Source organism: Onychomys torridus, chromosome 22, assembly GCF_903995425.1.
Source record: "Onychomys torridus chromosome 22, mOncTor1.1, whole genome shotgun sequence".
Classification (NCBI taxonomy): domain Eukaryota; kingdom Metazoa; phylum Chordata; class Mammalia; order Rodentia; family Cricetidae; genus Onychomys; species Onychomys torridus.
In genome coordinates, this window is record NC_050464.1 from 467792 (window position 1) to 482139 (window position 14348).

Genomic DNA, 14348 nt, shown 5'->3' on the forward strand with positions numbered 1-14348 from the left:
ATATGTCCACCCAGAGACCTAGAACATTTATTTCCAAAGCAGGAGACTACATCTACATAGAAGATTCAGTGTGCTCAGGAAAGCAAATCAGACTGATAAGTGGAGAAATTCCTAATGGAACTCCATCTTCACTGCAGACTCTGTGATATTCAAGCATTGGCAACAAGGGTGTGGGAAGCCTAAAAGGAGGCAAGTTGCTTGAAACTAGATGGAAAAGTGGGGGAAGTTTGACCTGTACCCCTGGGTCTATTCCTGGGGAATTTATCTCCCTCCCATCAGCAATATACGAGTTGATCCCCAGAGAAGACAAGATACCAGGCACAGCTAAAGTGGGTTCTCTGTTGGAAACAGGGCCCACATGACAGTCTGCCCACATTCTGAATATCAGCGTCCCCAGGCCTTTTGTACTGCTGGGCTCCAGCACAGAAGACAACGTACTTCAGAGGGGTCTTGACTGTAAGAAATAACAGGAACTGAGAGACATCTGTCCAAGGGAATTAAGTTCATAGACCGTCTGACAGGGTTTAGATAATTGGAGATATTTGGAATAAATACAAGAATATTAAGTAAACAAACTCTATGCACATTAACTCTAGGGACACTGAAAAGTTGAAAATGAAGGGAAAATTATTCAATTATGATTCCTATGGGGATAGAAGTTTATGGTTGTAATAAATATCAAGTATGGATTTATCCAATATGTGTGATACCATAACACATCTCTGGGCGGATCAGGCAATGGATGGGGGATGGGGATAGAGACTGACAGAAAATGAATCTTCTGCTTCTAAAGAACAAATTCAATACAGAATTAACCAAACCGTCATGAAGTAACGGTGTAAAAATGGTTTTGGAGATAAATGGAAGCTTTGCAAGACCTGTCGAAAGAGCGGTACACATTCAAGGAGAGTCGAGTGACTCCTGAGCCACATGCGAACGTTTAAAAAAAACCAACACAAAATAATGAAGGTGTTGGCCAAGAGACTTCACCAAAGTAAGACTTAAGAATGAATGATGGGGATTTAGCTCAGTGGTAGAGCGCTTGCCTAGCAAGCGCAAGGCCCTGGGTTCGATCCCCAGCTCAAAAAAAAAAAAAAAAAAAAAAAAGAATGAATGTTCTCTGCAGTTAGGAAGTAAACGCCGGGACGCTGTAAGCAATGGTGAGAAGCAGGCTTGGAGGAGGACGGTAGCTGCCTTGGTTAATTAGAATAAGATTGGGCACTAGAGGAAAAGGAGACTGAAGAGTTAGCTTTGCAAAACAAAAGGACCCAGCCAGGCAGCAAGGTAAACAAACGAGGGCAGGGATGCTGTTTACCTCAAAGGAAAGGGATATTACAGGAAGGCATGGCTGCTGGCTGTTTTGTTTTTCCCTCTCTGTTGGCAGCGGTGGCGAAATCGTCAGATGGAGAACTGAATCTTTGGTGGTCTGGGTTGGAGAGCCACAGGGTGGCGGGGGCGGGGGGGGGGGGGGGGAGGGGGGGGGCAGGCGGGGATTTAGAAGGAATTCTGCTGGGTAGCAATTTTGAGAGTCCAGCTGAGGGTGAAAACCAAATGTATTTATTAGTTGGCATGCACTGACACTGCAGAATGCCAGAGACCGGGCAGCTTAACAGTGGGTACTAACTTTTCACAATTCAAGAGGCTGGAAACTTCAAGGTCAAGAACTTGGTTGTTGGGGACCTCCCTCCTGGAGAAAGCCTCCGCCTCTGTCTCTCCATGTGCTGAAGTAGGAGAGAACAAGCCTGTATACACTGGTGTTGTTTCTTACATGGACACTAATCCCAGGGGATCAGGGGTTTGTCCTTCATGGCCTCAGTTATCCTTACCCCACATTCAGTTGTACCAGGGCTTCAACATACAAGGTTGTGGGAGGACACAGCAGGAATAACTCATCACTGGTGTGAGGTGTTTTCCCCGTGTCTACTCACTGCTTCGGAGCAGAGAGGAAAACAAGAATAAAAACGTGCCTGAGGGGGTCTATACCAGGACGGGCTTGACCGAAGTGGACAGTGGCCAATGAGGATGGGTCTGCTGGAAGTATAGTTAATGCGGTCTCAGTGGTTTCTAAGAAAAGGAGGAGACGCCAGAAGGGCCTGGGTTTAGACCAAGAAAGGGTTGGGGAGTGGAGGGCTTTCTGATCAGGAAGCTAGAACACATCAAAACTATCTTAAATCATTTTGTAGCTCACTTTCTGGAGATGCTGCCATGCCTCGCCACGTACCTGGTTGATTCTACACTTTCAGGTTGACCAAAAGCAGAGGAAGGTTAGAAGTCCAGGGCGAGGAAGTGTTCACCCGTTAGTAAATCATCCAATTTCCCTTTTTTTCAGACGACTTAATGCGTTGAACAAGTGCGCCTCGATGAGACTTGATGTGAACCTCCAAAGGAAGAAGGTGGGTGCCCCTCCGGGAGTCCATCACTGCCGCAGCAGAGCAGTCTGTACGCACAGGCTGGAGGAGCCTGTGGCTGGAGAGCCGGTTCAGTGGTTAAGAGCACTTGCTGCTCTTCCAGAATATGGGAGTTTGGTTCTCAGCACCCATGTGACTGTGAACAACTCCAGGTCCAGGGGATCTCATGCTGTCTTCTGGCCTCCATGGAGACACACACACACACACACACACACACACACACACACCTGTAAAATATATATATATCAAACCAAGGCAAAATTCTCACATGCCCATGCTACCATCTGTTTCCTTTCCAAATATCACATCTTATTCTCACTACCTATCTGTTATAAGACCATACTGAAAAGTGGATTTGGCAATTCCATTGTTTTGGCTTGTTTTAGTTGTTTTTTATTTGTTTTGTTTTCGATCAAAAGGTTGGGATAAAGAAATAAATATGTCAGTTCTTTGGCAATCCCCTTTCAGAAGGTTGCCGGCTGTAATTGTCAACCCACATGTGATCCCAGGCACTCCCCAGTGATGAGTGGATTAAGAGATTCAGGGCAGGACTGATGGGCGCACGCCAAGCAGCTTCTAGTTGGCTCTAGTCACGTTTCCTTTCAAGTACGTGTCAGAGAAGCCTCCGTTTTAGGGCAGATTCGTTTGGTGGGGGGAGTGCAGGATTTGGGAGACAGTGCAACTCCAGGCCAGGGCACCTGGCTTGTCCTTCACGTCCTTCACCGCTCTCCCCCAGGCATGCCCCAGTCACAAGAATTTGTCTCCACTTTAACCGGTGCTCCGATCCCTGCTTCTCAGCGGACATCCGGCAAACTGTTCTCTGTGTTTGCACAGGAGTGGAGGTTGCAGTTTGAAATGAAGTGGTGAAGCTGGAGTGGACCTGGGGCTTAGCACTTAGTATTCTGTGCCCGGGATTTGGCTGGATGCAATACAGAAAGGACAGAAGGGGAAGACGGGGACAGGGAGGGGAGAGAGGAAGATGAAGGAGAAGGAGATGGAGGCAGGAATGAAAGATTTAGCATCCATAGTGTGTCTGAAATCAATGATAGTCCAAAGTCCTTTGTTTGTTTGTTTGTTTTTTGGTTTTGGTTTTTGGGTTTGTTTGTTTGTTTTAAGATTTTAGAGGTTCATGCAACTGGCCTTGAACTTCCTGTGTAGTCAAGGCTGGCCTTGAACTCCTGATCCTCCTGCCTCTCTTTCCCAAGCGTTGACAGATGTGAACCAATACTTACACAATCTAAATTGTTTGAATGTGTTTATGATGGTCAGAAGATTTGGATTTCAGATACGTATGTATTTCATAGTTTCTGTTCAGCAATAAAGCCTATGAGGGCATTCCAAAATCAAACACAACCCAGCTCCACCATGGCAAACACTCCTGGTCCTGAGCATTGTGGATAAGGAAAACCCAATTTGTTCCCCATTGATGACTATCAGGTAGGAACTCTGCACATTGCTTTATCTCATTCATGTAGAGCTTATCTGGGTCCTGTGTAAGGAAGTTAAGCCTGCCATGTGCTCATAGCGCCAGGGTGAGAAGCACAGATGCCTTTTGACCACAGGAATGTCCTTAGGAGCAGCTGACATCAAAACCAGGCCTCCACCTCTCTGTGCTGCTCTGTGCTCAATCTCATTGAATCCGTTCTTTCCTGGAAATTCAGGATTAAATCACTGAGGACTTTTTTCATGCAGCATCTCCATGTGTAGTCAGTCAAATCTGGGCTTCTTTTGAAGCAAAGAGAATAATAATACCCTTTATTCTGGTTTGCACAGAGCAATAATTACACCTAACACATTTTAACTCAGCCTGGAGTACCCTAACCCTTCAAAACCAACCCCCCCCCCCAAGTTTCCACTCCAAAGCAACACCCCTGGAAGACTCAATCAGTTTGGCTTGACTTCACCTTAAAAGCAGTTTGGGGTTGGAGCTGGGAACCAAGAATTTCTGCTAAGGAAGTAGAAGAGCAAAAAACAGTATCCAGAGAGATTTTCAAACATATGTGAATTATCCAGGCCCCAGACAAGTTTAAAATGTGGGAACAGACCTCCCAACAGCTGTCTGTGTAAGTAGACCCCTTGAGAAGTATTCACTTACTATTTGAGGCATGCGGGTCAGATGTTGTTTTGATTATAACACATGGTTCTTATTAAACCAAATACAACCATTCTTTGAGTGTAAAACGAGGGTCCTTAGGTGTCTGGTCTGCGTGGGTACCTCACAAAAGAGAATGTCAAAAACTTACCACAGTGGGAAGTAGTGGGATTTTACCGTCACCTGCTTTCAAAACTCTCAGGCAAGAGATCCGTGAACAAGGCTCTCTGGGTAGCCTGCCCAGAAGCCGCTCTGTAAACTCCTCACCTCGGTATTCTGTCACGCTCGGGATATTTCTTGTGTTAGTTACAGTTATGCACACACTTTAGTTTCCTGCTTCGTTACGGAGGCCTCACACATACGTGCATGTGAGTAAAATACTGCTTTTCACGTTGTAAACTGAAGGCTTATAGACTGAGTTTTCAAATAAAAGCATTCCAACATGAGGTCTCACCTCACCTGTTGACTAGCATCTGTGATGTGTGGCTGGCTTCAAGCAACCACACAGGAGTGTGCCGTGTAGCAGCGCTCAGTTCTGAGATCCAGCCCTGACAGACCTGTAGCCGGGTCCTTTCTTCTATTACCAAAAACACGTCCTTGACTAGGGACCAGGACTAGGCCAAATTATATAAGAGAGAAGGGGTTGGTTAGTTGAGAAATCAAGTGCCCCATGCCCTGTGAAGCTACAGCCAGTTTTGGACACAAATAGAAAGTGATTGTGGCTGTCCTCTTTTTAAGCAAGCTACAAAACAGAATCTTGATCTGTAAGAATCAAAGACTTGAGTTGTATGATCCGGATATGCCTTCACCACCCAAGGCCACAGTACTCCATTAGAGGCAGTTAGACCTGTGGAAAGGCTCCGTGGGCTTGCTTGGCAGCCAGGGTGGCTAGCAAGTCCTGACCTGAGACCTCTCTGGGAGGCCCTTTGCTCCATGTTAAAGATGAAGAAACTTTCTGGGCGGTGGTGGCACATGCCTTTAATCCCAGCACTTGGGAGGCAGAGGCAGGCGGATCTCTGTGAGTTCAAGGCCAGCCTGGTCTAGAGTTCCAGGACAGGCGCAAAGCTACACAGAGAAACACTGTCTTAAAAAAAAAAAAAAGAAATAGATGAAGAAACTCAACAGTTCAATCAGTTGCCCCAAAACCACACACACAAAAAGCAGGGAGGAGATTTGAACCCAACCACCTCCTCACCTTTTGAAAATTGTTGGAATTATTCTGGACCCTAAATGCATGTTGGTCCCTCGGCCTAAGCCATACAGGCAGCGCACTGTTTTTACCACAGAGGTGTGCCTTGCCATCAGTACTAAGGCCCACAGTTTATTTTACCTGTCTGAGGAAATTAATTTTGAAGATGAGCTGAGCCAAGGGACAAAAAAATGGAAGTGCACAAATAAACAAAAGTATTGAAGATGGATTCCTACCTGCTCTGCTTACATACATGGCACATGGCACCTGCCCTCAGGTGGATGGCTCTTGATCCCCACTAAGTACCTTAGCTGCGGACTCACCAAAGCCCTAACGAGAAGCATTTCTAAAGTGGGCACTCACCAGCAGTGGGACTGACTCCTCGGCCTGCCCATGTCCCACATTAATGGAAGCTGCACCTTCAGCTTCTCAATGTCTGTGTAGCTGTAGATTGGCCTCCGGTCCCAGCTGCAGATTTGTGTGGCTCTCCTGACCTGTTTTGTTTTGTTTTTATCAAAAACTCATTTCTCAGTTTCCAGGGGCATCCGTCTCTAAGGAAAATGTAATTTTAGTAAAGAGTGTTCTCATTTAGGAAAAAAAAAGCAAACACAGGAGGCTTGTCCAAACTAAAAACAAGGCAAAGCCAAGCTCCTTGGTCATGGACAAATGTTACTACCAAGCAATCCACACTAGTGTCATAACGATACCGAATGGCCCTGAGTGGCTGGTGTTTAGAAAGACTTCCCGAGAGAGAAAAGAGCTCTCCAGAAGAAGGTTCCCATTAAAGTTAGCATTTTGATAAGACTCCGAGCCATGGCCAAAGGTGAGATGCCACACAGAAACCATGAGTAAAGCCTTGGGCCAGAACCTCCCCACCTGGATGCCAAGGGCATGACTAATTCCTGCCACTTCCACAAGGGACCCAGTTTCCACCCTCACCCCGGACACTGACTTCCACATCCTGCATCTCCGACCAAACACATCCCTTCCTGGCAGCCTGCAGTGGCAGAGGCAAGGAGGAGGACGTGACCACTGTAGCCACCATCCAAGTGGCTGGGGAATATTAACAAACGTGACTTGCAGATAATGTATGGTTGTCTTAGAAGAGTCTGAGTTGAGAGGGGTCTTCTGTCATGTTTCCCACCCAGTCACCACAGGCTTTCTCTCTGAGAGCATGCCCCACAATTCCCTTGGCAGAGTGAACTCTTTAAATCAAAAGGTCTTCTTGTAGAAACATGGCTGGTAAACCTAAAGGTACTGCCTTTCTCTGGAGAGGCACAGAAAAAGGCTTTTTTTCTGCTTCCTAGGGCACAGGCTGGCAAGCTACTGCTCCTGTTTTTATAAATAAAGTTTTATTAAAACACAGTCACACCCATCGAAGAGGAATGGATTCTAGATTCTCCAACAGAGACCATATGGCCTGTGAGCCTAAACTACTTATAGCTGATCTTTCATAGATACTGGATCCAGAACAAAATTTTCCTCACATGCCTATGGTGAATTGCCTGTGTGTTTTATTTTCTCTGCCAGTCAACACTGACGCTTTGGTACATTTTAATACAAACCAATTGTCAGACATATGAATAGAAATAGAATGAAAGAAATAGAAAGTGTGAGAATAAATGTTTTTAACATTAGATAGGACCAGCACAAAATTGCCTTCTAGTTTAAAAAAAAATGTAGAATGGGTATTGGAAAATATAGAATAGAAAATAGGAGAAAGCAAGAAAACTGTACATATTTTACTGAAAGTGTGCCTGACAAATATGTATTATTATACAGGTAACTTCTTGTTCTCCATCTGTATTAACAGCAGGACTCTAGCTCCCCATGTTAAATGATTTGTCTACATTGTGAGCAAAGCTGATATAGAAGGTGTTTAATATATCTAAGCTCTGTGTTTACAATCTAATTAAGCTAATTGGACACGGTACTCAAAAGGAACACAAACATCTAAAATCTTTCTTGGGTTGTTCTAATACCAGCCATCCTAAAGAAACTGATCCTATGCTGAACAGCAGAATGAGGTTTGAGCATCATTTCAAAGCTTGAGCTATCCCTTCAAATAGTTACCATTCCAAATGAAGTTAAGTAGTACTGTATTTTCAAAGTTTATCTTTCACCATTAGGTACATCCTACAGTTAGAAGGCTACAGATTCAAGCCATCTCTGTGTGAAACAGTGGGTCCCCTATGATACTCTGTAGGTTATAGCAGGTGCACTCAGGACCTGAGGTCCTCTTCTGGCCTCCACTGGCACCAGACATATATGCAGTGCACATACATATGTGCGGACAAAACACTTATACACAAAAAGTAAAAATAAATAAAACATTTTTAAAAGGATACAGTAACTACATTTTATATCATGCAGTTTCAGCTTCATCTCAGAACATGCTCCTTACTCCTTACCCAAAGTGCTACAGAAGAAAGTTGTTTAGATTTGATTTCCTTTCAGATTTTTGGATATTTATGCGTATAAAAAGGTATATTGGAGATAGGCCCAAGTCTTACATGAAATTCATTTGTTTTCACATATACTGTTATTCAGAATTTACAACTGATTTTTTGCAATATATTCAGTAATTTTGTGCATAAAACAAAGTTTTCTTTTTGTTAAATGTTTATTTTATTAATTTTAAACTTTTCTTCTTCTTGATGTCACACACACACACACACACACACACACACACACACACACACACACACATATTGTGATGGAGAAAACCCATTCCTAAAAAGGGTACCCAGCTTAAGGTCCTTCAGGCAGGACCTTATGCCATCTTTGTGTTTTAAAAGCATGAATTCTCCCTGTTTTTAACACTATGCATAAAGCAGGTGTGACCTTGGGGCATGCCTCCAGAGATCCCTCGCTCAGCTGCTTCCTTGGTAACAAAACCCTCTCAGCATCCAGCTGTTAGCCACCTCCTTCCCAAAGGCATCCTAACAGAATTGCTGAATTTCTGATGTGGTGTGTCTGTAGTGTTTGTGTAGCATGCTAAACCATTGTGACTGGAGAAAGAGAGTCAATTTGAGGTGTCTTTTTCTCTATAAACATGTTCAGACTATTTGTTTCTAGTCCAAAAAGAAAGGACCAACCAATGAAATCTGATCATCTCTTAAACAATCAGTATACCAGGAGTCAATACTAAGAAGTCTGCCCTGTACCTGATACTTTATTTCATCCCAAGCTTTTGAAGGAAACTTAAACTTTGGAACAATGGGGTTTTGTTTGTTTGTTTGTTTGTTTGTTTGTTTTACACATTGTAGGTCAGGCTATGTGGCACACTGTTAAAAAATTTTGTGAATTCAAGTGCAACATTGTTTAGAAATGAACAGACTAAACCAGACTACAGGTTGAATATTCTTTATCCAAAATGATTGGACTGGCAGTGATTCATATTTAGATATTTCTGAAACCTTGATATTTGCATATGAATAATGCATATCTTTTATTATGTGTTTAATATGTATGTTATATAATATATGTAATATCTATATTATATGGGATGAGAACAATTCTAAGCATGAAGTTAATTGCTGTTTTATGAACATCTTCTGCATATGACCTTAAGATAATTATGTACAGTTTTAGTGTGTTTGCATTTTTTTAACTACAACACAAGCATCATGCTGGTACTTGAAAATGTTTGGATTTGGGGACATGTTAGAATTGAATTATTTGGATTGGGGGTGCCCGATCTAGTCAAACAGGAGCAGTTGAGGATGTTATTACAGGGTGATGTTTTGTGTATTAGTGCAGCGTGATGTTTTGTGTGTTGGTGTAGTGTGGTTGCGACTTCTCTGTCCTCACTCCGAGTCACCATCAGCAGTTTAAAAAGTGCAGCGGGGGGTTGCTCATGATTGCTTTCCGCCCTGGGTGCTAAAGAGTAAAGGACGTAGTTTTCATTTCGCTTGGCTTCGCTTTCCCCCACTTTGGTTCCGTTTGCTTGTGTTGGTTCAAAGAACTTAATTGCCACAGAATATCCTTCTCCTGTTCCTCTTTCTCAGGGAATCAGCCATTTTGTCAGATGCCTTGGTTGGGCCGTGACTATTTTCCTGTGGGCTAAGGCTGGGGTAGCAAGCAATTTGAGCCCCACAGAAGGGACCAGCTCTCTGGCTCCAGTCCTGAGCCTGGCTTGGCACCCTTTCTTAACCTAAATAAAGGAGACTTTATCCAGCTTGCATGTGGTTTTCTAGTGTTAGGAATGAGCAGAGAGAGTAGTAGGAACCTACATTAGACATTTCGGTTTCTATTTTTAATATCTGTATTTTCTTTAAAGGTAGTGGCTCACCTTCTCGCCAGCTCCCAAAGCTTGTGTGAAGCGCAGTAAGTTCATGGCGCCTTCCGCTCCAGCAGCTCTGAGGCCTGCTCGTTGCTCTTTTGTTATCTTTCATGATAGCCAGCACGAGAAGAGCCAGACAGCATCAGAAGGCCTATTTTGAATTATCCTAGTTTCGTGTGCATAGTTTTAATTTTTCAATTTATTTCACCGAGATGTTGTACAAATTTATTAAAAAAAAAAAAAAAATCAAAGCTAAATCTTCCCACTGTGGTGGAACCACCATGCAATGCTTGGAGGCATCTTTGACTTTGCAGTTTCCTCCACCTTAGCATGCTTGAGTATGCCGATGGAGTCCGATTCAGAGCCTGCCTTCACATGGCGTAAGCCTTCCGTGAGAGGAATCATTGCCTGTGAACCTGTGTTTTGCCTTGAAAACAATATGTTGGGAGGTTAGGGGAGCTAAGGTGGGTGTTGGATGAGTGGAAAGATAGACAGACAATGGGACAGACAGTGAAAAGAACAAACTCCACTGCTAACTGCACAGCCTTGTTTAATTCCCTGAGGAAAACCTAGGACTCGGGGCTATTTTTAGCCTGGCTTTGTGGGTAATGGAAAGTTACTGCAGAGGAGGTGAGGGGCTGGTGGTACCTCTGTCACTCAGAGCCTGGGCTTTTAGCCAGATACTGAAGAGAGATAAGTTCAACGAACAACAAGAATTAAACGGCTCTTATGGGTGTGATGGTGGGGAGGATCTAAGTACAAGCAAAATGGATGAACTCAGACCCTGCTCCTATCCGTGGAGAGTGCAGACTCGCAGCCTGACTGGAGGCTTCTAAGCTGAGGAAATGGATCACACTATGAGAAGCCGGTGAGAGGGGAACATTCTAGAGATCAGGATTCCAGCCAGTTTTTTCCTGTAATGCATCCAGAGGGAGATGTTGAGGGCCCAGACTAAGAAAATGAGAGCGAAGACACAAACCTGGGAATTGATTTGAAAAAGAGTTCCAAGTTGGGTCTTAGTGAGGACCATGGTGAGGAGGGGGTGGGAGCCAATGTTTCCCTTCATTTGGGGAAGTAAAGAATTTCTGGGCCCAAGGGATACACAAAAGCAAACAGGGACACTGTTAGCCTGAGGGAATGCAGACTTCTGTGTGTCACAGGCTACAAGTTCCATCAAGGAACAGATAGGTTAGTGTACGACATGCAGAATGCAAAACTTTGCAACCACAGCAACGGGAAGGTGTGTGCAGCCTAAGGCACTGTGATTCAAGTTCATTAAACACTGGGAGCCTGGTCGCCAGAGCGGCTGGGTTGGACTCTCTTCAAGGGTAAGCTTAGGATTGGTGCCGACTTGACTACTTTTCAGAGTTCAGCCTGTGATTTCACTGAATGCTTATGACAAGAATCGAGGATTTTAGAGACTAAGGTGGGGAATGTCACCTTCGAGGAGTAATGGGGCTGAGGTTTGGAGGAGAGCTGTAAATAGTGGTCCTTGAACTCAGTGGAGAGGAAAGAAGTGCTCCGTGTTGGTGGGACCGAATTGCTTTGGAAAGGATACTGGGGGTCACTCCACTGTCTAGTCAGATGGTGCCTGCGTACTCAGTAACCAGCAAGGAAAAACTCCTTAGAAACAAAGAAAGGATTGGAAAATAAAATAAAATTATATATCTTTATATAAAGTTTCACATATTTCACGCATATAATTCATATACCTACAAATATGGGAAGACAGAGGGAGCAAGATGGGAGCACCATGCAGCCAGGATCTATGGACATGAGCATTTTCCCTGTGTTTTACAGGGTGACGACTCAGATGAGGAAGATTTGTGCATCAGTAACAAATGGACTTTCCAGAGAACCAGCCGCAGGTGGTCCCGTGTGGATGACCTGCACACCCTGTTCCCCGGGGCAGAAAGAAACGGGTCCCCAGGAGGCCCTAGGATGAGAAACACCACCAGCAGCGAGAGTGTGCTCACGGATCTGAGTGAGCCAGAGGTCTGCTCCATTCACAGTGAAAGCAGCGGGGGCAGCGACAGCCGCAGCCAGTCGGGGCATCACTGTGCCGACAGCACGCTGGTGCTGGAGGGTACCCCGGTTAGCGGTGGCCTCCCACAGTCTCCTCGAGACGGTCTCAGCTACCCTTTTCATCCCAAAAATGAGAAACCCGCCAGAACCAGGGCCAAGTCGTTTTTGAAACGCATGGATACCCTACGAGCTAAGGGAGCCCACGGGAGGCATAAGGGGCCAGGGCGGACAGGTGGCCTGGTCATCAGTGGGCCTGTGCTGCAGCAGGAGCCAGAGGCCTTCAAGGCCATGCAGTACATCCAGATACCCAATGGAGACGTGCAAACCTCGCCTCCAGCTGCCTGCCGGAAAGGACATCCATGCGCCAGTAAGTCAAGTGGGGAGAGCAGCCCCTTGGAGAACAGCAGCCGCGTGAGCACTCCATGTATGAAGGAGCGTAAGTGCCACCATGAGGCCAACAAGCGTGGGGGCATGTACCTGGAGGACCTGGACGTGTTGGCAGGGACAGCACTAACAGATACAGGGGACCAAAACCACACGCATGGGTTTCATTCCCAAGAGAACTTGGTGGTGATTATTCCCAAAGATCACAAACCAGGAACGTTCCCCAAGGCTCTTTCTATAGAAAGCCTCTCACCCACAGACAACAGCAATGGGGTTAACTGGAGGGCTGGGGGCATCTCCCTGGGCAGACAACAGGGCCCGGGCATGAGGGAACCCAGGCTCATGGCATCGTGCCACAGAGCCAGCCGAGTCAGTATCTACGACAACGTCCCCGGCTCGCATCTGTATGCCAGCACAGGAGATCTGTTGGACTTGGAGAAGGATGGCCTCCTCCCACAGCTGGATGACATTTTGCAGCATGTCAGTGGCATCCAAGAGGTGGTAGATGACTGGTCAAAGACTGTCTTACCTGAACTGCAAAGTCACGGTGTGTTGGCAGGGGAGCCTGGTCTCTCCCCGTTTCCATCTCCCAATCAGATCACTTTAGATTTTGAAGGCAACTCGGTCTCAGAAGGCCGGACAACACCCAGTGATGTGGAAAGGGACGGGACTTCTCTGAATGAATCGGAGGCCACTGGGGTCAAAGAAAGACGGGATTCTGGTGTGGGGGCCTCTCTGACAAGGCCGGACAGGTGGGTCACATGCTGTTATGAAGTTAGGGTTCTTCTGTTTTGTGGTGGCTGTGGGTTTGGTTTGGTTTTTCTTGTTTTTATTACTTTGTGTGTGTGTGAGTGTTTACCTGCATGTACGCCTGTGCGTGCTGTATGGGGGATCAGAAGAGGGCGTCAGATCCCCTGCAACTAGAGTGGCAGATGGTTGTGAGCTGCCGTGTGGGTGCTAGGAACCGAAGCCAGGTCCTCTGTGAGAGCAGTGAGTGGTTTTAGCTTCTGAGCCGTCTCCCTAGCCCCTCTTTGGTTATTCCTTTAATGCAGATGGATAGACTGTGCAATCACCTGGGGTTGTTCTAAATACACACAGGGTTAGGAATTATTTCAACCGAGTTGTTGTTTCTACAGACAGAGAGACTGAATCCATGTCAGTACACATTCATTTCTTTGTTTATCCTTTGTTTCAAACTTAATTTTGCTACAGAAAAATCTAAACAAGCACTGTAGGTGGGGAATCACAGATTCACAGATAACTGTGTCCCAGCCCTCCACCCCCACCCACCCCCTCGCACAAGTTTTATTTTTAATTCTCTGAGATCTAAAGCATGTTTATGCTTTGTACCTGATCTTCGCTGCTCAAGTGCCTGAACACACAGCACACAAAGCTGATGTGCAGAAGCACCCTAAGAAATGAACTGAGGGCATCCAGCTCCTGTCCCCAGTAGCACTGTGTGTGCCCCCAGGCTTCCTGATGAAGCAGTGACATATTGTAGGACTCAGCGGTATGTCATCTGGGCCTGTCACCTGCAGACGCCATCTCAGCCACAAAGGACAATGAGGAGGCAGGCATAAAAGGCATAAAAGTAGGAAATGCTGTACAACCTCAGGGTTTGAGAATCAACCTAGCATCATGTTCTCGTTCTCTCTCTCTCTCTCTCTCTCTCTCTCTCTCTCTCTCTCTCTCCCTCTCTCCTTCTCTATGCCCCATGCCCTCTGTTTTATGGCTCTCTTCTATCTGTCTGTCATTCTCTTTCTGTCTCTCTTTCATCTTTACTTTTCCGTCTCTGTCTGTCTCATACATACAACTGCACACAGATGTGCACCTGACTTTGCTAGCCTGAACTTTGGAAGTGGATTTGAGAATAAGCAAACAAAGTTTTGTTTTGTTTTTAAAGGATGATATCACTTACTTAAATCCCACCATGAAATAATCAATATGCCCTATTCTGGGTTTATA

The 14348-nt window shown here is 45.4% G+C and overlaps 1 protein-coding gene across 5 annotated transcripts in view; it reads left to right on the forward strand.

The window, feature by feature from the left end:
- Stard13 (StAR related lipid transfer domain containing 13) overlaps positions 1 to 14348 on the forward strand; it is a 264924-nt gene that overhangs the window by 226001 nt on the left and 24575 nt on the right. For all 5 annotated transcript variants that reach the window (XM_036171927.1, XM_036171924.1, XM_036171922.1 and 2 more), the window contains exons 4-5: positions 2330 to 2393; positions 11775 to 13135. In XM_036171927.1, the coding sequence (XP_036027820.1) occupies positions 2361 to 2393; positions 11775 to 13135 (1394 nt within the window). In that variant the 5' untranslated portion in view covers positions 2330 to 2360. The remainder of the gene's footprint in view (positions 1 to 2329; positions 2394 to 11774; positions 13136 to 14348) is intronic.